Source organism: Trachurus trachurus (assembly GCF_905171665.1).
Source record: "Trachurus trachurus genome assembly, chromosome: 1".
Lineage (NCBI taxonomy): Eukaryota > Metazoa > Chordata > Actinopteri > Carangiformes > Carangidae > Trachurus > Trachurus trachurus.
Genome location: NC_139891.1, coordinates 29,022,860 through 29,046,075, shown reverse-complemented (window position 1 = coordinate 29,046,075; position 23,216 = coordinate 29,022,860). Strand labels below are relative to the sequence as shown.

The 23,216-nt window shown below is 40.7% G+C and overlaps 1 protein-coding gene across 1 annotated transcript; it reads left to right on the top strand.

Annotated features, from left to right (window-relative positions):
• The first annotated feature begins 459 nt into the window (after nucleotides 1–459).
• Nucleotides 460–18,133, top strand: LOC310995243 (ADP-ribosylation factor-binding protein GGA1-like). The gene is made up of 16 exons (XM_083984236.1): nucleotides 460–557; nucleotides 2,138–2,222; nucleotides 2,569–2,644; nucleotides 3,229–3,327; nucleotides 4,705–4,828; nucleotides 4,951–5,051; nucleotides 5,232–5,312; nucleotides 6,770–6,907; nucleotides 8,359–8,572; nucleotides 9,179–9,352; nucleotides 9,444–9,505; nucleotides 9,583–9,695; nucleotides 11,647–11,789; nucleotides 13,899–14,068; nucleotides 15,220–15,330; nucleotides 17,605–18,133. Exons 1-16 carry the CDS (start codon nucleotides 515–517, stop codon nucleotides 17,713–17,715), a joined length of 1,845 nt encoding a protein of 614 aa, XP_083840362.1. The 5' UTR covers nucleotides 460–514; the 3' UTR covers nucleotides 17,716–18,133.
• The last annotated feature ends 5,083 nt before the right edge of the window (nucleotides 18,134–23,216 follow it).

The following is a 23,216-nucleotide window of genomic DNA, read 5'->3' as shown; positions in this document are numbered from 1 at the left end:
AGTGAACTCACAATATAGCCTAATTTCAGACATAAAACAACAGTAGTTTCATCACAGATATTGACCACATGCTAGAAACACTGTGACCTCGCCGTGACACCAAATGACCACAAAGTGACACAAAGAGTGAAGCAGAAAAAAAACTTTATAGAGGCACAAAACAACTGTAGAGATGCAAAGTGACCAAACAGAGACACAGTGATAAGGTTACTATCAACTAAAAAAAAAAAAAAAAGAAAGAAAGAAAACAGCTGCGTAAAGTATAAAAATTGCAGATGTGGAGGGGGGCGCGTGCTTGTATGTGTGTGTGTGGCATATAAACAGTTTAGTGTGTCAGCAGCAGTGTGACTGGGCGTGAGTGTCACATGTCGCCGCGGTGAGACGAGCGGTAGTTTTCTACACCTCCGCCTCCCGCACACGCTCACTCCCACCAGGGGTGAGTTAGTTAGTTAGTTTATCTCGGACCCGCTGCTGCTGCTGCTGCTGCTGGACGGACACGGACCGACGGACGGTGATGGCGACCGGTGACAGCTCGGCGACTCTCGACTCATGGCTCAGTGAGTAACAAACCAAACCGGCGGCGGAGAAGTTAGTTAGTTTAAATCTGCACACGGAACCTGGCGAACGTAACGTAACGTTGTCGAATGTCATGTCATGTTAGAAGTTCTAACTTAGAACCTTACAGTCTATGGTTAGAACCGAACGTTGCTGCTGCCGTTCGCTAACGTCAACGTTCACGTTAAAGCAAGCAACCGTCAGCCGGAGAGTCAGTTTCCGTTAAAACCGTCTTTTTACAGTCTATGGTTAAAACACGTTAAACAAGATAGGTACCGTTAAAACACATTAGTCACCGTTAAAACATGTTAATTAACGTCAACGTTCAACAACCGTCAGTTACCCTAAAAACGCGTTACCTAATCGTCTAAACGTGCACGGTTGTCGCTGTATTTTAACTTTAATAAACCGCTTTTTGGCCTTTTGATGCACAAATTAAAAATCTATGATGGAACAGGAAGTTGCTTTAAGTTGGTGCGCGTGCCCAACGAGCGCTGCTGCTGCTGCTGCGGCGGCGTGCGCGTGGCGTATGCGTCTGAGCTCCTGCTGTGCGCGTTCATATGATAAAGAGATAAAATGAATATATTATCAGTTCAAGATGAAGTGTCTATTTGTTTTTATTGTTAGAGTTAACGTGATTAAAGATTTGTAATTAAGAATTGACTGAGCTTTTGCCAAGTCTAAATAGAAAATGTTAGAAAAGTGCTATAACTTATTGATGTTTTACAGTAGAGCTGCAACAATTAGCCTATTAATTGATTAGTTGTTAAGAAGAATAAAAGATGGTTCCCATGGTTTGACTTCTATTTGTATTATGTCACATATCAAGATATAAAAAAGGACATTTTATGATGTCATGCCATGGTTGAGGACATATCCACCCAATTTTATGGTGTTATAACAATTCATCAATGATCTAAACAGTAATAAGTTACATTTCTATTTGATATTTACTGTTGGTGAGGAGTTAAAAGTTAAAAAGTTGTGAGCTGTCCCCAATTTCAGCCATTTTCATTCAAATCAGATGAAGTCACATGCTGCTTGGCAGCATGAAAAACATCCTCTTTGTCTCATCGGCTTTTACACTTATTGACCAAGTGCTTGTTCTCAAGGGGACTCACCATCTGAAGTAAAGTTTATTTATACCAAAGGAACATCTGAATGTTCATTGTAGCCTACATACAAACTCCCTTTGTCACATGGACGTAGTTTAAAATCAACCGTAATGGACAAACATAAGCTGCAGTAACTCAAAATGCGTTTTAGTGCTATTGATTAATCGCTTTGTTGAAAATGAATCAATACAAATCAGCTTTTTTGGACGTGAATTTAAACTGTTTTGTTTTTTTAGCACTCGTGAACGATATTAAACTAATAACAAGAATATGAATTGATAATAAAAAGAGCAGTTTGTTGCAGTTACTCACACTATGGAAACATGGTACAGTATACAGCGTTTTCTCTGCAGCTCTCTTCATTTTCACTTCCTCATAAAATGGTATAGTTTTGTATATTTTTACATGCACAGGTATTTGTTTGTGTGTGATCTAATCGAGGCACTTCACACATGTGTTTGTTTCAGACATGGCCACAGACCCAAACAACCAGGAGGACCGGTGGGACTGCATCCAGAGCTTCTACCAGCTCGTCAACCAGGAGGCCGACGGGTGAGAAAAAGAACATGTTTGAACACATGAACATGAATTAAAGTTTCCTGGATGTTACTTTAATGCAACTGTGGTGTTTGAGAAAGAGTTGCTCCACATCCATGTTGCACATCATCCACAGCTTCTCAGTTAAAGCATCGCGCAACAGTGAAGGAGGGGGGGAGGAGGGGCTCTGCAGCACCTTTTTACCCCATTGACCTTTTAACTCAGAATGAATGCATTAGAAATAATCTAATACCAGATTGATCCTACTACTCCTTTCAGGATTTCCTTCATTTATAGCAGCTGTATTTAATCATGACACTGTGTGGAAACACTGAGGTGAAGTTTAATTCTCTGCTTTCAGTCCGCAGGTAGCCATCCGTCTTCTCGCTCATAAAATCCAGTCTCCACAGGAGAAGGAGTCTCTGCAGGCGCTCACTGTAAGTCTACAACACACAGATGATCCATCCTACATGTGTATTTCTTATCTGGTGTTGTAATTGTAGTGTTGTAGCAACTCATTTTCTCATGTTTTTAAATTTAAAATACTCTTTTTTTTTAATGCTTGAACAAATTAGAAGCATCGATACACAAGCTCATCCCATCTGATATGATCTAAATGTCTTTGTCATGGCTCATACTCCACATTTATCACAGCTTCTCTTGAAAAACAATGCCTTTGTCCCGACTCTGAGGAGAGGGAGATCCAGTGAGTGATATCTGTGACTAACTTTTACCACATGAGAGGATTTAATCTGCATTTGAATCGGCTGTAAACCACACGGTTTGTTGTCTGCACCTTAAAGAGAGAAAGAGAGCCGCAGTGTTTTCCACTGTGACATGCAGCTGAGAGAAGCTTCCTGACGTTCATGTGCCTCGCGTCATGTGACTCTTAACCACGACCGCACAGCGACAAACTCTGTTCTCTTTTCTCTTTGCATTGTCTCATTGTTAAAGCTTCTGTTTATGATGATTATGATGATGATGATGAGTTTCAGTGATGGTTTGTTTCGCTGCTCTCCAGGTGCTGGAGGCGTGTATGAACAACTGTGGCAAGAGGTTCCACAGCGAGGCCGCCAAGTTTCGCTTTCTCAATGAGCTCATCAAGCTGCTGACACCAAAGGTACAGACGATCACACACACACACACAGAGCCAGGTGTTCATGGTGACAGGAAGCAAAAAAAAAGATGTAATTTCAACATATGGATTTTAAAATAGTTCCTGATTCTGTGTAAAACAGTCTAAAGAAGATTTATTGCCTTATTCTGAGAACTCACTTGACCTAAATTCAGTGAAACGTGAGACAGACATGTTGACAATCTGGCTGAGTGGCTTTCATCAGCCCACATATATTTAAATAATCTGTTGTGGTGTGTTGTTTATATGTGTGTGCTGTTACTGTTGACTTGTATTTATAGTTTTAGCTCCACAAATCTACACAACAACAATAATAATGTTATTTATTTATACAAAACTTTTCAAAAACCTCAGTTAAAACATGCTTCACACAGGAAATCACAAAATTTCCTGTGTGAAGCACACACAGGATGAAATACGTAGATAAAACAAGTTCAGTAATAGTGACATTTAAAAAACAACAACATTAAAAACATAAAAACAACAGTCAAAGCTTCAAGCACTGATATTAAACTGTAAACAAAACCAGACAGAGCTGTTTTAATCACAGACGAAAACACATGTCAATGATTAATAACACTGGTTTATATCATACAACAGTAACACAAATGGATGGATAGATAATTAGATACACTATAGTGTCACTATTATATTACGATAATGATTAGTCTGTTGTAAAAAGATCTTTCTGAGAACACAAGAATAATTCAGGTGTATACAAACAGAGAATACTCCCGTACACTGTCTAAACGTACAACAGGTTATTGATTTATTAAGAGGACACAACGTTTCTTACAATGTAGAGAGACAGAGCATGTTAAATAAGCTGGGTGAATCACGTGGACCAATCAGATCTTCACAAAAAGATGACATCATACATTAGGACGGGTAAAATAAAATCACTGCATGGCACTTTCAGTCAGCGACATGAATAGACGATGAAATGTATAGAGCCTATAAATACAGCTTACAATGACAAGTGAAGATTGTATATTTATAAAACTGGTACCAAAGTAGGAGATCGCAAAATACTGAGAAAAATTTAGAAAAATATTTCCCAAATATATGTCTTTTTCTTTTTTTTAAAAGGTGTGCATACGTTTTTCTTGCTTGGTGTATAGAATGAAAATGTCACGAATCAAATGAGATTGTGTTTGAATTTTAAACAGCAGTGAAACGTATTGAAATAGGACCTTTTACCTAGAATTCAGTTTGATATCAAAGGATCTGCAACATGCAGCAGGAAGTGTCTTAAATCAGATATAAAGAGCAGATATAAAGGCTAAGAGAAGAAGCAGCCACGCAGCAGCAGCTGTTTCCTGAGTAAAGACTGTGATGTGATCGACCTGTTTGGTGTTTCAGTACTTTGGAGCGTGGACGCCTCAGAGGGTCAAAGACCGAGTGACGGAGGTTCTCTACGGCTGGACGCTGTGGCTGAAAGACGAGCCCAAGATCCAGGAGGCCTACAGCATGCTGAAGAAACAGGGTGAGGCTCCAGCTATACAGCAGCACACGCACAAGTCTGTGTGTCACAGAGGAAACTGTCGATACACACACACACACATTTAAAATATGACCTTGTATTTACTGTGTATTGTTGTATTTCAGGTATTGTGAAGAAAGACCCCAAACTACCGGACACACTTGTAATGGCTCCTCCACCACAGAGAAGCACAGACTCTGTTTTTGACAAAGAGGACAAGGCCCAGGTGTGTGTGTGTGTGTGTGTGTGTGTGTGTGTGTGTGTGTGTGTGTGTGTGTGTGTGTGTGTGTGTGTGTGTGTGTGTGTGTGTGTGTGTGTGTGTGTGTGTGTGTGTGTGTGTGTGTGAAGCTTGAAGTTTCATCCTGCTAACGTGTGTGTCTCCGTGTCTCCGTGTCTCTGTGATCAGCTGTTGGCCAGATTACTGAAGAGCGCTCGTCCTGAAGACCTGGAAACTGCAAACAGACTCATTAAAAGCACCATGCAAGAGGTGAGGAGACCTGAAGGAAAGGGTTCCCACGCGTCCTGGAAAACCTGGAAAACCTGGAAAACTGTTGACCAGTTTTCCAGTCATGGAAAACATATGGAAAATGAGCAAAAAAGTCAAATGTCCTAGAAAAGTATTCATCACATCGTGACATCAGCTACCAGAGCTCGGTCTGTTTGACTTTTTCAGACCCCACTAAGGATTTCTTTTCCAAAGAAGTGTCTAGTGAGAAAACTAGTAACTTTGAGTTAATGAGTTTTTCCGGTATCGGACCATGAGCACGAGGGTTTTCTCTGCTGAGTGACAGATAGAGGAGCAGCAAAGAGCTGCAGAGGGCCTGGTTTAAAAACAAAAACAACATGTTTTTGCGTAGTTGTATGATACATTTCTAAGCATGTGAGAGATTATTTCATAGATAAGTTAGGGTGTATTCACACCTGCAGTGTTAGTGCGCACTAAATCTGGTGCGCACCAAATTTGGTCCAGTTTGGGTTGGTGTGAAAGCACATCGCACTCTAATGCGCACCAAAACTAGTGCGGCCTGAGGAGGTGGTCTCGGTTCGGCTCCAGCCGAACTCTGGTGCGCACTAGTTTAGGTGTGAAAGCAACCGCACTCTGGTGCGAGCCAACTGCCAGGCGAACTCAACAAGTTTGAGCTAAAAGGGCTCCCGTAGTCGTTGACAACGGGTTAACGCAGCGGGGAGAGCGCCCGGTGCTCCGGTGCTGCGGAGCTCTGTCCCCACAAACGAAGCAGCAGCAGCGGGGCAGCCGGTCGGTGCGTGTCCGCTGAGTCCGCTCAGACACCGGACAGGTCGGCGGGTCCGTCCCTTGGGTCCGCGGAGCAGCTGATTACCGAGCAGCGGAGGTCCGTGTTTAACGTTTAACCGGGAACTAACGGGACCGAGCTGGGTGAACGCAACCGGAAACCAGCCGGAAGTACCAAACAGAGTTATACATGCAAACAATATAGAAATAAATGACCAGAGCTACTAACAACCGGCCCTACTGGAGTCTCCATCATGAAAGTTTTATCAATCAGCGCTTCCAGATTCCAACCGGTAGTCATGGAGACATGACGCTCTCCAAGTTTGGTCCCGAGTGATAAAAAGCAGGTGTGAAAGCAACCGCACTAACTGAAAAATGAAACAATGTATCATTTTAACATTTGGTGCGCACCAGGGTGCGCACTAAACAGGTGTGAATACACCCTTAGAGTTGCACATCTTTAAATCAGACTTCTGGGGGTGAGAAGAGAATAAACATAGAAACAAACTGGTTAAATGTACAAAATAACGTACAACTGTTGAAAAGAGCAGCACTTCTTCAAAGCATGAATGGGACAGGGGATGTGTTAGTGTATGGTGTCAACTCATAACATGTCTGTCAGCTGGAAAATGATTTCAAGAAAAGAGTGGGAACCCTGTGTGTTGGTCATACAATACATTGTGTGTGTGTTTCAGGAGCAGGAGAAGGCGGAGAAGGTGCTGAAGCGTGAGTCGACTCTGAAGGAGGTGGAGAGCAGCACCAAGCAGCTCAGAGAGCTCCTCAACCAGCACACGGTCACCGGGACGACCACACAGCCCAGCGACGACATGAAGGTACGTCGAGTGATGTCGGAGGGTTATCTGCGTCGTTTAGTAACAAATACTAAAAATGAAAAAGTAAGTGAAACGTGAACGCTTTATTTTAATTGTGCACGGATTCTTAAACTCCTCGCAGCAGGAAAAAAAACATCTGTGACAGACTTAATGAGGATTATTGGAAATAAACCGTTTAATAACGGAAAAATAATGCAAACACTGTTAAATGTTCCACTAGATTCTAATTAAAACACATATTCATGATCATTATTTTCAGATGACATACAGCATTTTAGCAGCTCCATGCTCATATTCGAGTCATGTGATTATGTTGTTTACATTTCGTTCAGTTAGATCACTTTCTTCTGTTGTCACTTTAACTTTTACCTGCAGGTCTCACTGTTTTATCTCCTGTCACATTGTTTCTGGTGATGTCAAATCTCAGTATGAACTCAGTAGTTGTCCGTCGAAACTCAACCTCAGGATACAAGTTATCAAAATGTTGGTTCGGTCTTCAGGAGAGTCAGATTAATGCTGTGTTCAAAACGTGTAGTTGAGTTGTTGCACAGGTGAGGAGGGAACTGGAGGAGTTACCTGGTTAAACAGGTTTTGCATATAAACACCGTGTGAAGGAGGAGAATCTGTTAGAGGGAGGCCTCTCCTTCATATTTTATCTATGTGGTATTTATTTCATTCTGTCTCCATATTTGATTTAAAGGGATAGGTCAACATTTTGGCAAATTGGCCCATTGCCATAATCCCTATAGTTTTAGGAGTAGGTGCATTGTAGCGAGCTGCTCAGAGCTACGCTACAGAGGCTAATGGGATTTCTTGGTTTCCCTCATCAAACTCATCAAATACACAATCCAACAACTCCAAAACGCTCTGGTGGACAAGTTGTGACCTGCACATTCACCACACTATGAGATAATAACAGAACGTTACGAGACAGAGTTGTTTTGTTGAGTTGTTGCATTCCTGTTGGGGGCAGTTTTTCAGCAAGCAGTCTCTGCATTTACCTCTAAAACAACTCTGTCTGGTAAGGTTGTGTTATTATCTCATAGCGTGGTGAATGTGCAGGTCACAACTTATCCACCAGAGCGTTTTGGAGTTGTTGGATTGTGTATTTGATGAGTTTGATGAGGGAAACCAAGAAATCCCATGAGCCTCTGTAGCGTAGCTCTGAGCAGCTCGCGGCTCTGCTCCACCGTTCTAAAAATAGCTTGCACTGACAATTAAAGGTAACGAACCTACTGCTAAAACTATAGGGATTATGGCAATGGGCTAATTTGCCAAAATGTTGAACTATCCCTTTAATTCTTTTCCCTCCTACTTGTTTGAGGCCATGATTTGATTTTCTTCCCTGGTCCTAAATTGTTTTAGTCTGTAGAAGTTACTTTAAATGGGTCATGAAGTTATACAATAGAAGCAGCAGCAGCGGACCGTTGATCTCTGTGTCTTTACTTCAGACTCTGTACGAGCGCTGCGACCGGCTGAGGCCCAGCCTCTTCCGCCTGGCCAGCGACACCACGGAGGACGACGCGGCGCTGGCACAGATCCTGGCGGCGAACGACGAGCTGACGTTCGCAGTGAACGCCTACAAAGAACGCGTGGGGAAGAAAGAGTGCAACGGCGGAACGGAGAGAAGAAGAAGCGTGGAGGAAGTGACGGGTAAAACCAGCGGTAGGGCATCGGCTTTTATCTTTGTTCTCGTTGTCCCCGAGGGAAACGCCTTCAGCCTGAGTTTGTTTAATTTTATTTATTTACAGTATTTAAAAAAGGACAATGTACATTAATAACATCAGCTTTTTTCTCTTTTTAAGGAAAAGAGAAAGGCAAAAGCCCAACGTAAATGTACCGGAGTTAGCAAATAGCTAATTTTCACCCGCTGTCCTCTGGCAGTTTACATAGAAAAAATTTCATTACAATTAGACAAGACAGACATAGAATCAGACTCAATATTGACAGATGAAGTAAAACAGACAGTACATAAGAACTCGACAGAGCAAAGCACAGGGATCAGAGGTACAAAGAAGTGTTGTAACAAACATTCAAAACAGGCAACAAAACAAAAACCTGACATAAAAAACAAAACACAAAGACAAAGAGGAAGAATAAAGTGCTACAGTGGCAATGCTTTACACTGTAAAGTACGTCAAGTGCTGTAAATCAGTTAAAATTAAAAGTGCAATTTTGACTGCTTTTCAGCCAGTTCTTTAAATGTGTTTTAAAAGTGGTGTATGTATCAGCTGCTCTTGTGTCTTACGGCGATGCCTCTTGTCCCTCCAGCTCCGACGAGTCCCAGAGAGATTAAGAGCTACCACCTCATCGACCTGTCGGCGCTCGACTCCTCGCAGACTCACAGAAAAGCTGATTCTCCGTCGCCGCCGTCGCCTCCTCTGTTCTCCTCGTACCTGCAGACCGTCTTCCACCCTGCAGCCGACCGAGACCTGACCGAACCAGGTGGAGTCCCCGTCGGCGCCGTTTTTATTCTCTGTGGCAGTGATGAATGTGTTTAATAACGTACTAACCTGCTCCTGTGCTGTAATTACAGCGTCAGGTAGTCGTGACCTCTCCAAACAGACGCCCAGGTCGTACTACGAGGAGCTGATGCAGGTGAGGAAACACATCTGTGGTTTTAAGATAAAGAGCTCAGGTGGGAAAAGTGTTTAACGCAGTTTGTCGTCCGTCAGCTGAACGGAGACGTTCAGGTGGGGAGCGGTGAGCAGAACGGAGGGAACGGCGTCGTGCTGAGAGCTCGAGGATGTGGAGCGACGAGTCCCACAACGAACGGGACGAACGTTTGGTGAGAACAAAGTCTGAGAAGACACGAGTTTCAGACGATGGTATGGGTTTATATTTGTTCAGTGAAAAAAAGAGAGAAGCGAGCACTCACAAAAAAAGGATAAACACTTTAGGAGGTGCACGACTACAGCAAAAACAAAAAGGGAGGAAAGCCAGCACACTCACAATCCCTTCAAAGAGTTTCATTACAGGACAGGTAGGGCACATACGTTTCGACCGAAGTCTTTTTCAATTTTATATTTGTTCAGATTAAGCCTGTCACAGTTATAAATTACATCATCACCCGATCGCAGTTATTTTGTATAATCGATAAAATCGTTTCCATTCATCAGTTAAAAAATGTGGATGAAACCATTTCCTTGTCACTTTCCACTGTTTGAGGTTTGAATGGTCCATCTATTGACATTAGCATCATGGATTCAGTTGCAAAGCCAATAAATGGCTCTTATTCTTCTTCTTAATGAGGTGTATATGTGTATTAATAAACCATGTTTAGTCTTATACTATAATAGTGGCATAAAATGATCAGAAATAGACAATTAAATTGTTAATCGCTGTTGATTAATTGCAAACTAAAATTTCATGATTGTGACAGGTCTAGTCCAAATGAACTCAAATAAATGGTGTCGTAGTGAAGTTTAAAGCAGAAGTAAGTGATATATTTGTGTTAATATAAGTCTTAAATAGTTATATCTTCCGACAGCAATCACTTACATAGAGTGTTTGGACTGAAACACGGGTCTCTCAGTCCCTCTGCTCTGCTCTGAGCCGAGGAGAAAACATTTATCGTATCCTACAGTTTTTATCCAATGAGGAGAGAGAACGGCATGCAGGGCTGTGTGTGCAGCCAAGGAACGCCGTGAATGTGGCGACGTAGGGACTAGGACTGTTATGGTGCGTTCAAGGAAACTCGTATTTTTCCGACCGTGAAGTGGTACCAGTTCGATCTGGTACGAGTTCACCGGTCAGAAGTTACGAGTGGCCGTTATAGTGACTTTCACCGGTAAAACAGGTCGGAAAAACACGAGTGGGTTGCCTGAAACGCTACAAAGTCGTAAGTTGTGACTTGAAGCTGTAATTTACGATTTCAAAAGCCTGCCTGGAACGCAGCATTAGCGAAAACGACCGGACCACTCACTTCTGCTTTAATTGCACATTAATTAAACTTCTTTTAGTTTCATAACATATTTCAATCAGAGCTGCAACAAATAGTTGATATCTATAATCAACAACATAATCAGCAACATAAAACACCAACTATTCTGGTTCAAGCAGCTCAAACAGGAGAAAGTGATCTCTTTGTGATTTATGACAGTAAACGGGCAAATCAAAATCTTGTTTCACTAAAATGATTCACCAGTTTATTGAGAATGTCATGAGTTTAATAGACACACAAGTTGTGACCTGCACATTCACCACGCTATGAGATAATAACTGAACATTATGAGACAGTTGTTTTAGAGGCAAATACAGAGACTGATTGCTGAAAAACTGCCCCAGTTTTGCATGATTTTACCTCTAAAACAACTCTTCCTGGTACTGTTCCGTTATTATCTCATAGCGTGGTGAATGTGCAGGTCACAACTTGTCCACCAGAGCGTTTTGGAGTTGTTGGATTGTGTATTTGATGAGTTTGATGAGGGAAACCAAGAAATCCCATTAGCCTCCGTAGCGTAGCTCTGAGCAGCTCGCGGCTCTGCTCCGCTGTTCTAAAAATAGCTTGCAGCGACAATTAAAGGTACAGTAACAAACCTACTGCTATGACTATAGGGATTATGGCAATGGGCCAATTTGCCAAAAATGTTGAACTTTAACATACAACATGTCCCTTTAACAGAACGTAGAAGGAACTTCCTATAATCTGAGGAAACAAAGTCACTGTATAAAACTTTTATAAAACATTTCTTCTGTGAGATAAAACCAGTTCATAGACCTGATCGGTATCTCCTCAGGTCACTTCCTCAGCATCAACAGTTCAGCAGATCAGGATCTTCACACCAGACCCCGACTCTCACCAACGGCGTGTGTGGCGAGAGCGTGTGTCCGCCACAGCTGCTGAAAAACATCTTTGTTCCCATGGAGACCATCAGATCCAGTACGTCAGTCGTTTACAGTATATTGGAGTGATGACGTGTGCGTGTGTGTGTGCGTGTGCGTGTTGCTGGATGTACCGAGGTCAAAATTAAAAACCAAGGGAGATCGCGCCTTCTCTGTGGCTGCTCCCAGACTATGGAACAACCATTACATGTTAGACATGCGGGATCCATGGAGAGGTTTAAGTGCGCTTTGAAAACGCACCTTTTCTCCTTGGCCTTCGTATCCATAAGGACTTCTAATCCTGGCTAGTTTTTTTTTTTTTTTTTTTTTACACATATCTTTATTGATCTTTTAGTCTTACACAATTCCCCTCCCTCCCCCCAACCCTGAACTGGAGCCAACAGTTAAACAGCATGACATTTCCTTTGAAAATTGAAAAACAAAAATATAAACAATATACCGTACATCTGCCTGTCTTCTAGTTAAATTTTTTACATAATCAATTGAAATAAATAGGCAAAAGTGAGAGAAAAAGATTGAAAAATGAAAAATGAAAATAAAATAAAAAATAAATGAATAAAAATAAAAATAGAGAGAAACATACATGCAGTATATTCAAAATATATCTCTACATGTTTTTTGTTTTTTTTTAAAGGAAAAGGCTAGTATTTCTGTATGTAACATTAAAAAGACAACAAAAGCGTATAATAATACAAAACCAACATAAATAAAATAAAATAAAAATTAAAAGGGTATCGTCTTATTTGAAAGGATTACAATTTAAGGACTTAGTAAGTCAGTTCTTGATTCCAAAAATATGATAAATGAGTTCCATATGTCATGAAAAATGTGGCTTTTTTGTTTGATTATATATGTGAGTCTTTCCATCGCTAAGCAAGAAGAAAGTTCATTAATCCACATATTCAAAGAAGGACAATCCTGGCTAGTTTTGTTTAAATATCTATGTGCACTGTTTTCTATGACTACTGTAGCTGTGCACGTTTGCGTTTGCGTATGTATGCACATATGTCCGTATAGAGGGATTATCTGTTTACCAACAAATCAGGATGCGTGCGCAACCTGACTGCAGAAAGAACCGGTTGTCATGGTTACCTCCATGGATCTAGTGTAGTCAAAGCGGTGTTAGCTAGCGATGTTGTCAGCCTACTACAACAGTTTATCACCCACTGATGTAGTGTGTGTTTTATACATAGACGGTTTTATAGTTTTATAACGGCAGGAAAAAAAAAAAAAACGTCAGGACAGAGGATCGAGTTTGTACCGCGGCCACGGCAACTCAGCCACGGGACAAGACACGGACACTCACAGCACAGCGTCGGTCATCGGTAAAAACAACACTGTCACTGTGCATCCCTAACGTTACCTACAGCTATTTAACAGACAATCATGTTCAGGAAAACACTCACGATTACAAAACTCAGTGTCTGTGACGAGGACTGAGCTGCTGCCTGGTCAGAGAGGGAAGAGGACGGACCTGTCTAAAGTCTGGAACAACTGCATAACGTAACTGTAACGTTATGCATGGCTGAGTATGTACCGGTAATCTAAAACAATATATCTTAACGTTAATTAATGTCAGCTTGCTTTCCATTAGTATGTGACCTCGTCTTCAGTCACTGTCGTAGTAAACATTTCACAACTCATTCGCTGCAGTTATAACGTTACAGCTGTGCCTGTGAGCATTTAGCTTTATCACCATTCAAACCAACGTATCTAACACGTTATATTGCTCGAAATTAATCGCCAATGTACTATTTTCTCTCTCGTTTGCCTTGAAAGGGGTGCGAGTTGACGGTATTCTGTTAAATTTGCGCGTTTTGTTATTTTTATCAAAACAATTAGTGCAACTTACAGCACAAAAAGACCTGATCACGGCTCTTGCTGCTCTCTTTCTGCAGGCGACATGCGCAGTAGAACCTCTGTGACGTAGGCTGGTAATCCCTCTATATGTACAGTACATACATCTGTGTGTGAGAATGTGTGATGGTACGCATATCATCTTGTTTCTTGCACATGCATTGTTTTTGTTTCTGTCTCTGCTCTGTGAAGCACTTTGGACGACTGTCACAGGTCTGTTTAACTGTGCTATATAAATAAAAGTGAACTTGAACTTGAACTTGAACACCTGCGCTCCGTCCTCCTGCAGGTCAGCTGGAGCCAATCACAGTCTTCGACCAGGGCGGCGTCCACGTCTCGCTGCACTTCGCCAGAGACTCTCCGCCGGGTCACCCAGACGTCGCCGTGGTCGTCATCTCCACGGTGAACACGTCCGCCCTCCGCGTGAAGGACTTCCTGTTCCAAGCTGCCGTCCCCAAGGTAACGACGACGGGCTGGCTTTTCTAAATAAAGCGCAGAAGCTCAAGTCGATATGTTGATGTTGTTTTGAATGAGTTCCTGAAACTTCATAAGAACTAAAACACATCCTGTTGTTGTGGCTGACATGTTGAACAGATTTAATCTTCTGTTGGTGAATTTAACCAATGTTTATATTATATATCTATAATATATCGTTTGATTTTATACTGTTGTGAAGACAAAACCAGAATCTGAAGTTTGAGTTTAGGACCTGGAAGTGTTGTAATGGTTGTTTCTTCACATCCTGACATGTAAAAGATAGAAAAAGGGAATATGATTTATTTTAAAAAGTATAGAAATATGATTAATATAAGTTTATAATGTAGCAGGATTGTGTTGATAGATGATATCAGGGTTAGACGATCATCAGAACGATCACCTGTACCCACCCTGTATGTGAAAGTCAGACTTGTTTTTCTGTTAGTATAGTGATTTATTGTTACAGTAGTAGAGTTAAATTGAATCTGCACAGATGCTCTACAGATTATCTGTTCAAATTCAACCCATAATACACCTGTCGCCTTAACGCCGCTGGCGCCCCCTGCTGGAGCCCCCTGCTGGAGCCCCCTGCTGGAGCCGGGCCTCAGCTTCAGATACATGTATACCAGAACTGTAATTTGATTATTCTGACTTTAATTTATTTATCTGTGTATTCTTTATTGTCCAGGACTTTTGGTTGAATTAAAGTATTTAGATAATGACCTCACTGATTTTCATTCAGATCAGATGAGATTACAGATCAGAAAATTGGAAATTGGAGAAATTGAATTGTTGTAGCAGCCACAACGAACAACAGAAAATATAAAAAAAATATAGAAATATAAAATTCAGCCCTCTTATGGGTGGGGCACTTTGGCCTTGGTGCAACTGTAGGTGTCTTTTGTTCTGTGCTTTAGGATCCTCGTGTCACTGTGTCGACATCATCACTAGTTTTTCACATGCAAAGTCAAAAAATTAAGAAATAAAAAGTCAACAGGAAAAAACGACCTTGCTACAACTGTGATAACTTGTGTCAAATTTAACATGCCGCTCTTCAAAGGAGAGAAATGTAACCAAACTTATATACAGTATATGTATTTTGATTCAGACTCTATTTCATCCGTATCTTACAGTCCATGTTGCTGAAGCTTCAGCCGGCGTCCGGGACAAACCTACCTCCGTACAACCCTCTGCTGCCTCCGGCCGCCTCCTCCCAGGTGCTGCTGCTCGCCAACCCTCACAAGGTCAGTGTGTGTGTAGAGACATCATGGACCTCGCTAGCCTCGGTGACGTCACCCACAGGTTCACAGATCTAACCCCAAAACCAAAAACAGTTCATTTTAAATGCTGTAGTTTGTCATTTGAACATGTTGAGTCTCTGGGGATTTATGGAAAGCCATTTTAATCATAATCAACAAGTGAATAAATGCATAAATAAATGAATATGGACATGAAATGAGTCCCGAAATAAATAAATCGGATAATAAATAGATAAATATGTATAAAATAAATATTAAAAGTAAATTAAATTAAATATAAATACATAAATTCATATTTATTTTTATTTTTTCAGGAGACTTTTATTTCCTAACGTCACATTTATTTCACTGCTCTTTTTATTTCAAGCTGCAATATTCAAATGAGGGGGCGGGGTTATCTGACCCTTTCAGAGTAAAACAACAGCACAGAAACCATGAAACTAAAAACACTCGAACAAAGTCCCCAGAAATAAATAAATAAATGTGACATTAGGAAATAAAAGTATCAGGAAATAAATAAATGAGGCGTTAGAAAATAAAAGTCTCCTGAAAAAATAAAAGTTTTGTTTTAAAAATAGAAATAAAAATTTATAGATTAATCTATGTATTTATATTTCATTTATTTTATTATTATTCAGTTATAATTTCATTTTTAATATTTATTTGAATATATTTTATACATATTTATCTATTTATCATCTGATTTATTTAATTCGGGACTCATTTCATGGCCATATTTATGCATTTATTCATTTATTTGATTATGATTACAACGGCTTTCCATAGGGATTGACTCACTTTTGTAAAAACCAGCCTCTAGTGGTCACTGAAGGAGCTGCAGTCGTTGTGTGTTGACTTCATTCTTCTTCAGCCTCTGTGGTTGTTGCTTGGTTTATAAACCTTTATTTACCGGTGACTCATTTCAGTCTAGGATAATGACCATAGGCGGCCTTACCTATGTTTCAACCGTTTCAATTGAAACGGGCCCCAGCCACCAGGGGGGCCCCCAGCTGCAGCCACCAAGTAAAAGACAGCACAATAATTCATAGGTTTCACCTTATCATACACACACACACACACAGGCCTACATCCACCACACACACAAACAGCTCTGTCCACCGTGCGGTCACACGCACAGCGACGGTAGTCTACTAATCGCTCCTAATTAATAACACGACAGGAAATATCAATAACAACTTGGCTTACCTTTGAAAACGGCCCACAAACTATCAATAGACCCTCGTTTTCCTTCTCCCAGTATTATTCCTTTTCTCTTAGCGTTTCTAATGTCCTTTTGTTTTTCCTGCTTTCCTCCTGACGTGCGCCCAGTTGCGTAACCTGATGATTGACGTCTGTCAATCACTTTCCTCCTCTTTTCTTTTTTTCCTCGGGTTAAAATGCCTCCAAACAGGCGATCTATGAGTAGCCTACGTCCTAACTTAACAGAGAAATAAAACACAGCGAGAGCACAACTAAAATGTGATATTATTGGCAGCTTATTTACAGATTGTAATAATGGAGGAGACAGCTGTCTGTCTGCTGCTCCAGCACCGACAGGATCAGCACCTGTAGACGTCTGTCTGTCCGCATGTCTCGTCCTTTCCTTGTCCGTGGTCGTGGTGCTGAAATAACGCGGAGCACTTTGCTTTCATTACTTTTGTTGCCAATTTAAATTCAGAATATTGTTAAAGCCTGTAGTTTTTGATTGTGTTAAGATTCCTGTTCATGTCTGAAAATGTACATAATGATTTTGCTTTTTGATGAAAACCAACTTCAGTCCTCGTTTTTTTCTGCTAAGTCCTGGTTTCTTGCCCTGATAGTGATTTTAACACTTGTGTTGTGTGTACCTGGGATGCATGGATAGTGCGTTTACTGCGTCCTTTCAGGGTTTAAAGCATCAGCGACACATGGGCACATAGCTGGCAAATACTGTTATGTTTAACAGGGTAGGGCCTCATATGAAATATTGAAACGGGCCCCCAGATGTCTAAGGCCGCCACTGATAATGACAGTATTGTATTTACAGGACAAATCATCACATTTCAGTGTGTTTGTGTTCATAATTATGATCATTATCATCTCCTATTTACATAATAGAAACGTCGACTGGTGCTTCATACAGAGTAGATTTTGCAATTGACATATTTTAACAAGATTTATGTTTTCATTTTTTGGTTTTGATTACATTTTTATTCAACAAAATCTCTTGACTGTTTCCTTAAAAAACCTTTTCTTTTCTTTTTTCTTTTTTTTGTTCAGCGTAAAGTGCGTCTTCGCTACAAGCTGACACTGACACACGGAGACCAGCAGCTGAACGAGACCGGAGAGATCGACAACTTCCCCGACTGGACGTCTTTGATCGGCCGCTGAAACAAAAAACAGAACAAACCAAAAACAACAACAACAACAAAATACTTCACAGGAGCTGAAATCCAGAGTGAGACAGAGAAAAGGTGGGAAACAAGCGACTAAACAACAACCACCGCAACAAACAAACAAACATCATGTTTATATTCACACAAAAAAAATCAACGTTTTGTGTTTTATTTTGAAAGACTCGCCTGCGTCATTTCACTACGCACACAGTTGTTGCGTGATCTCACAAAGACGTCGCGTCGCTCTCGCTGCGGGTGAACTGCAGCCGCCGCCGCCGCTGCACAGGTGTGTTCAGTGTCCTGTGTGTGTGTGCGTCCACCACACACACACACGCCCAGTGCGATCACACAGTTCATTCATCATGTGTGTGTGTTTTTGTGTCGACATGTAGCTGGAGACATGTGAACTTCCTGTGCGGTGACATATGAAAGTATTTATTTGCTTTTATGCACATGTGACGTTCAAAACCGCCAAAGTGCCTTAAGATGGGAGTGTGTGTGTGTGTGTGTGTGTGTGTGTGTGTGTGTGTGTGTGTGTGTGTGTGTGTGTGTGTGTGTGTTTGTATGCGTTTTTCTGTCTTAAATATGTATTTATTTTAATTCAGCTCCGCTCGACCAGGACTGTGTGTGTCTTATTGTGTGTGTGTGTGTGTGTGTGTGTGTGTGTGTGTGTGTGTGTGTGTGTGTGTGTGTGTGTGTGTGTGTGTGTGTGTGTGTGTGTTTAAGTTGTTCCAGGTTTTAAGTTTTCTGCTGTTCGGTGGGAGATGAATGACACATGTTGTGGTGCGGTTTGATCGATGTCACAGTTTATACAAGATGATTGTTGTGTTTTGAATTTAGACTGTTTTCATTTTCAAATTTAAAAAAAAAGAAAAATGTCTGGAAAGCAGAAGTTTAAAACTTAAAAAAAAAAAATGAAGACAAAGGACAGATCTTCATCACTTTGACAAAACATCAGCGACATTTAGAGTAAATGTTGTTCATCAGACCAGGGGCCTCATTTATCAAAGAGGGTGTAAAACTGCTACTAAATATTTGCGTACGGCGAAAAGACGAAAATGGCGTACACCCTAAATATTTACACCTTTTTCAGATCAATCAAACTGTGCGTACGCACAACTCTCCGCAACAAATCACACCGGAGCCAAGAATGGTGCACACGTGAACACACTTCTTACTCCGCCCCCGGAACGCCTATATAAACTATATATGGTCAGCACGTGCATATTTAATTAGCCATGTGCTCTCTGTGGCGCAGCAACTTTTGTGACAACAAAGTGACAACGGAGACAACCGGCGGAGGACGGGGGAAAGAAGCGGAACTTCTCCGCTTCTCCGAAAGCAGATACACGGGCAATAAATCAGTCAGAAAAATGATCTTGCATTTTAATAAGCTACAATAAAAACAAAAACCTCCCAAATCTCAACAAAAGGGAGCAGAATGAAGAAGAATCTTATGTAATCTGCCCGTTTATCCCAGAAAATCTTTTTTTTTTTTTTTTTTTTTACCTAGATGTTAAAACAATGTAGGAAGCAGGACGATAGTTACCATTACTTTGAACGCCTTTCCACTACACAGTTACAGCTCTACTGGACTCGGTTTAGGTCATTTTTACAGCTGAGTCCTTTTTCCTCCTCAGGGCCGCGTTGTCTCACTCTTTATTCTCTCCTCTCGTCAGCTCCAAACACACGTGCACCTCGTTAACTCAGGTGACAGAATAATAACAGTCTAGGCTGCAGATCAGTGTGCGCTGCTGCCGGTGTGTTTTTAAACTTGGATGGTTTGATCCTTGTCGGACGTCACACAGCCTAATCAAAAAAGCAAAATCCTCAATCCGCTCTGTTTATCAATTAACATAAAGCCTAGTGTTATTATAGAGCGGGTTGGATTGCCAGTATCAACGGTCCACCACTACCACAATTACTTCAAAAAAATCCTACTGTGCTCTTCTAAATGTACTCCGCTCCTCTCTCCCTCTCACATTGCAGTTCTCTGACTCAGCAACGGTGTCGCCAATTCCTCCTGTTCCTCAAAAAAGGCGTACGCCAGGGTCAAAATGGGTGTAAATGTCCGCACTTTTCCCCGTCAGGTTTTGGCTTAATAGATCCCAAATTTGGCGGAGAAAAGTGCGTACGCACAAAACGAGGGGAAAATGGCGTAAAAAAAGGTGTATCCACAATGATAAATGAGGCCCCAGGTCAAATTGACCCAATCTGTTCCCTTCCTCCATCCTTCCTTCTTTTCTTCTTTTCTCCCTACCTTAATTCTTTCCACAATCCTTTTTCCTTTCCTTCTTTCCTTCCTTCCCTTTGTCCTCATTTCTTCTTCCTTCCTCTTTTGATCCAATTGACCTGATCTTTTCCTTCCTTCCATCTTTCTTTCCATCCTTTTCCCCTTCCTTCTTTCCTCCCTTCTTCCGTCCCTTTTCTTCCTCCCTTGAACGAATCTGTTCCCTCCCTCCCTCCATCTTTCTTTCCTTCCTTTTTCCCTCCCTTCCTTCCTTCCCTTCGTCCTTACTTCTTCCTTCCTTTTTGACCCAATCTTGTTCCCTCCCTCCTTCTGTCTTTCCTTCCTTTTCCCCCTTCCTCTTTCCCTTTATCCTTCCTTCCTTCCCTTCATCCTTCCTTCCTTCCTTCCTTGACTCAGGAGGACAACAGGAGGGTTAACTGAGTGAGTGAAATCTCTAAACTCGAAACTGAAATGCTGCAAAAAAGATGAAACACGAGCAAATGAAGACACTGGATTTTACTTTTTCTTATTTTATTTGAGTCGTAACATAAGAAACAACAACAGAACATGTTTTCTGTTGTGTTTTTGTTTTAACGCTGTGATTGTGTTTCTGATTTCACCGGTGACACCTGCTTCCCTTTAATACGTTTTTTTTCTTTTCTTCATTTGCTTTGGTTTTATTTATTTTGCAGTTGTTGTTTTTTTATTTTTATGAATGGATCTCTGAGCTCTGTAGAAGTTGTGAAGATCATGGTTTTTGCTCTGACTGCTGCTGTTTGTTGAGCTCTTTTGTTTGATCAGTGTTTAAACCGATCACTCGTCTTTTACTGTGAATCTCTGTGAGGATCGAACGTTGATCTGTTTCCTCTCGGCTCGTCTGTTGCTCTGCTGCCGTCAATAAACCAGAAAACCTGTAACACGGTGGACGAAGCTCAGCTGTTTTCTTTCAATGTAATCAAATGTAATCAACCCTCATTACAGCTCAGTCTGAAGTCGCATCGAACCAACTAACAATTATTCTCATTATTGATAAGTCTGCTGATTATTTTCTCAATAGATTAATCATTAAATTGATAAAATACTGTAGTTACTTATTTAATTTGCCGCTGTTATTAATATTCAGTTTAAATTCACCCTCTTCTATATAAATTATAGAGTGTAGTGGAGCCACAGCTAATGATTATTCTCATTATTATATATATATATAAACTTTATTTCAGACACAGGTCCATATCACAATCAAACAATATAAATAGTAAAAAAAAAAAAAATATTATTATTGATTCATCTGCCAATTATTTTTCCTGTCCGTCATTTTGTGACTGTGATTGAATATTTTATTCATGAAAATAAAGTAATGTTATAAGATAAAACAACAGGCAGTGATACAGAGAGACATATTATATTATATTTGGGGAAATCTTTGGCTTCATAATTTCTAAATAACCGATTATTGAAACGATGTTTTACTTTATTGTAATTCACTAACGATTACTCAACCAATTATTTCAGCTTCTTTAGAGAAAAGGGTGGTAACACTTTATAATAAGTACACACTATTAAGTGTTTGTTAAATACTGAATTCATCATTTATAACACATGAATACTTATTTGTATGTAGTTTATAAACAGTTAAAAATGTTTTACTCATTGATAAACACTAACTGTATTTATAAACTACATACTAATGAGTATTCATGCGTTATGATTATGAATGAAGAATTCTGTATTTATTTAATGCTTAACTAATGCTTAATAGTGTGTACTTACTGTATTATAAAGTGTTACCAAAATTATCAAACTGTAAGATTCACTCTGTTGGGAGATTTTTCTTTTTAAAAACATGAAGCTAAAACTAACTGAAATAACTTTCTGACTCTCCTTGATTTGAATAGACTGGACAAAATAATAGAAATACCTTTTTAGACGATACAGCTTCACAAAATGATCAGTTAATTAAACACACCTGTAGGAGAGCTGCCTGCAACTATAAAAACAGTCACCAATCATCCAACTTCATTGATCATATTTATTATATGACATCAGCAGATTAAAATATTTATTATGTACATATATGTAACAGGGGTGTTAGATAAAGTGCCAAATACCTTTTTTTTTTTTTTTTTTTTACAAAAACTAAATACAACAAAAGAAAGAAAGAAAGAAAAAACTGAATCAAAACTTAAAAAAAACAATCAAGGATTTGTGGAAGACCATCACACCCGTTAACCTGCTCCCACAATTCATTGCTTCATGGACGAGAGAAGCCGTCCCGGTTGGAGGACGGCTGAATTGCTCAGTGCTGGTCGTCTGTGGGACAGTTTGGCACAATTCACACACACACACACACACACACACACACACACACACACACACACACACACACACACACACACACACACACACACACACACACACACACACACACACACACACACACACACACACACACACAGTCTGGGAGAGGAGACGCTGCTGTGACGGGACCAATACTGGGTGTTTTCTTTTCTTTTCTTTTTTTATCATCATTCACCATCATCATTATTATTATTATTGTATATTATTATTATTATTATTATTACTGAGACAGGGACCGATATCGACACGTACAGTACAACAAGTCGGCCTGTGGAGCTGGACGACCGAGACCGACCGACCGTTCCCACTTTGAGGAAACAACAGTCGGGGCTTTTATTGTGAAAGGGCTCCAGAGATCCAGCATCGTCTTGGTTTTTGTGAATGGAGCCGCTCTCTCACACACACACACACACACACACACATCCTGCTCACACACACATCCTGCTGCTCACCAGTGGAAAGTGTCCGTAGGAAATAGAAGACGACAGACTGACAGACACTCTCCGGACTGTTGTTGTTGTAGTTTTTTTTGTCTTTTCTGACAAACAGGAAGTTGACATTCTTCAAACAGTGTTTCTTGAGTCTAATGGTCACTGTGTGTGTGTGTGTGTGTGTGTGTGTGTGTGTGTGTGTGTGTGTGTGTGTGTGTGTTACAGAGACGATGGTTAATAATAATAATCCATGAGAATCCGAGAAAACAGGCGATTATTGTATTTGCATGTGTTCAGGTTTGTTTTGTTTAGTTTTTTTTCAGGAGCTACAAAAAGGTCGATAAAACAACGTGTCCCTCCCCCGCCCTCGTCTCAGTCATCGTCCCCCCCCCCGTCCCCGTCCCGCCCTCCCCAGGTTTGTTGTTTCCCCGACGACGGCAGTGATGGATGTACAGACACTTGGCGATGAAGGACTCG

Bases quoted from the DNA above. Each gene is read 5' to 3' on its own strand.
- LOC310995243 (XM_083984236.1), top strand. From the start codon at position 515: ATGGCGACCGGTGACAGCTCGGCGACTCTCGACTCATGGCTCA. The intron at 558-2,137 runs GTGAGTAACAAA...TGTTTGTTTCAG, and splicing joins GACTCTCGACTCATGGCTCA to ACATGGCCACAGACCCAAAC. The intron at 9,353-9,443 runs GTGGAGTCCCCG...CTGTAATTACAG, and splicing joins CCGAGACCTGACCGAACCAG to CGTCAGGTAGTCGTGACCTC.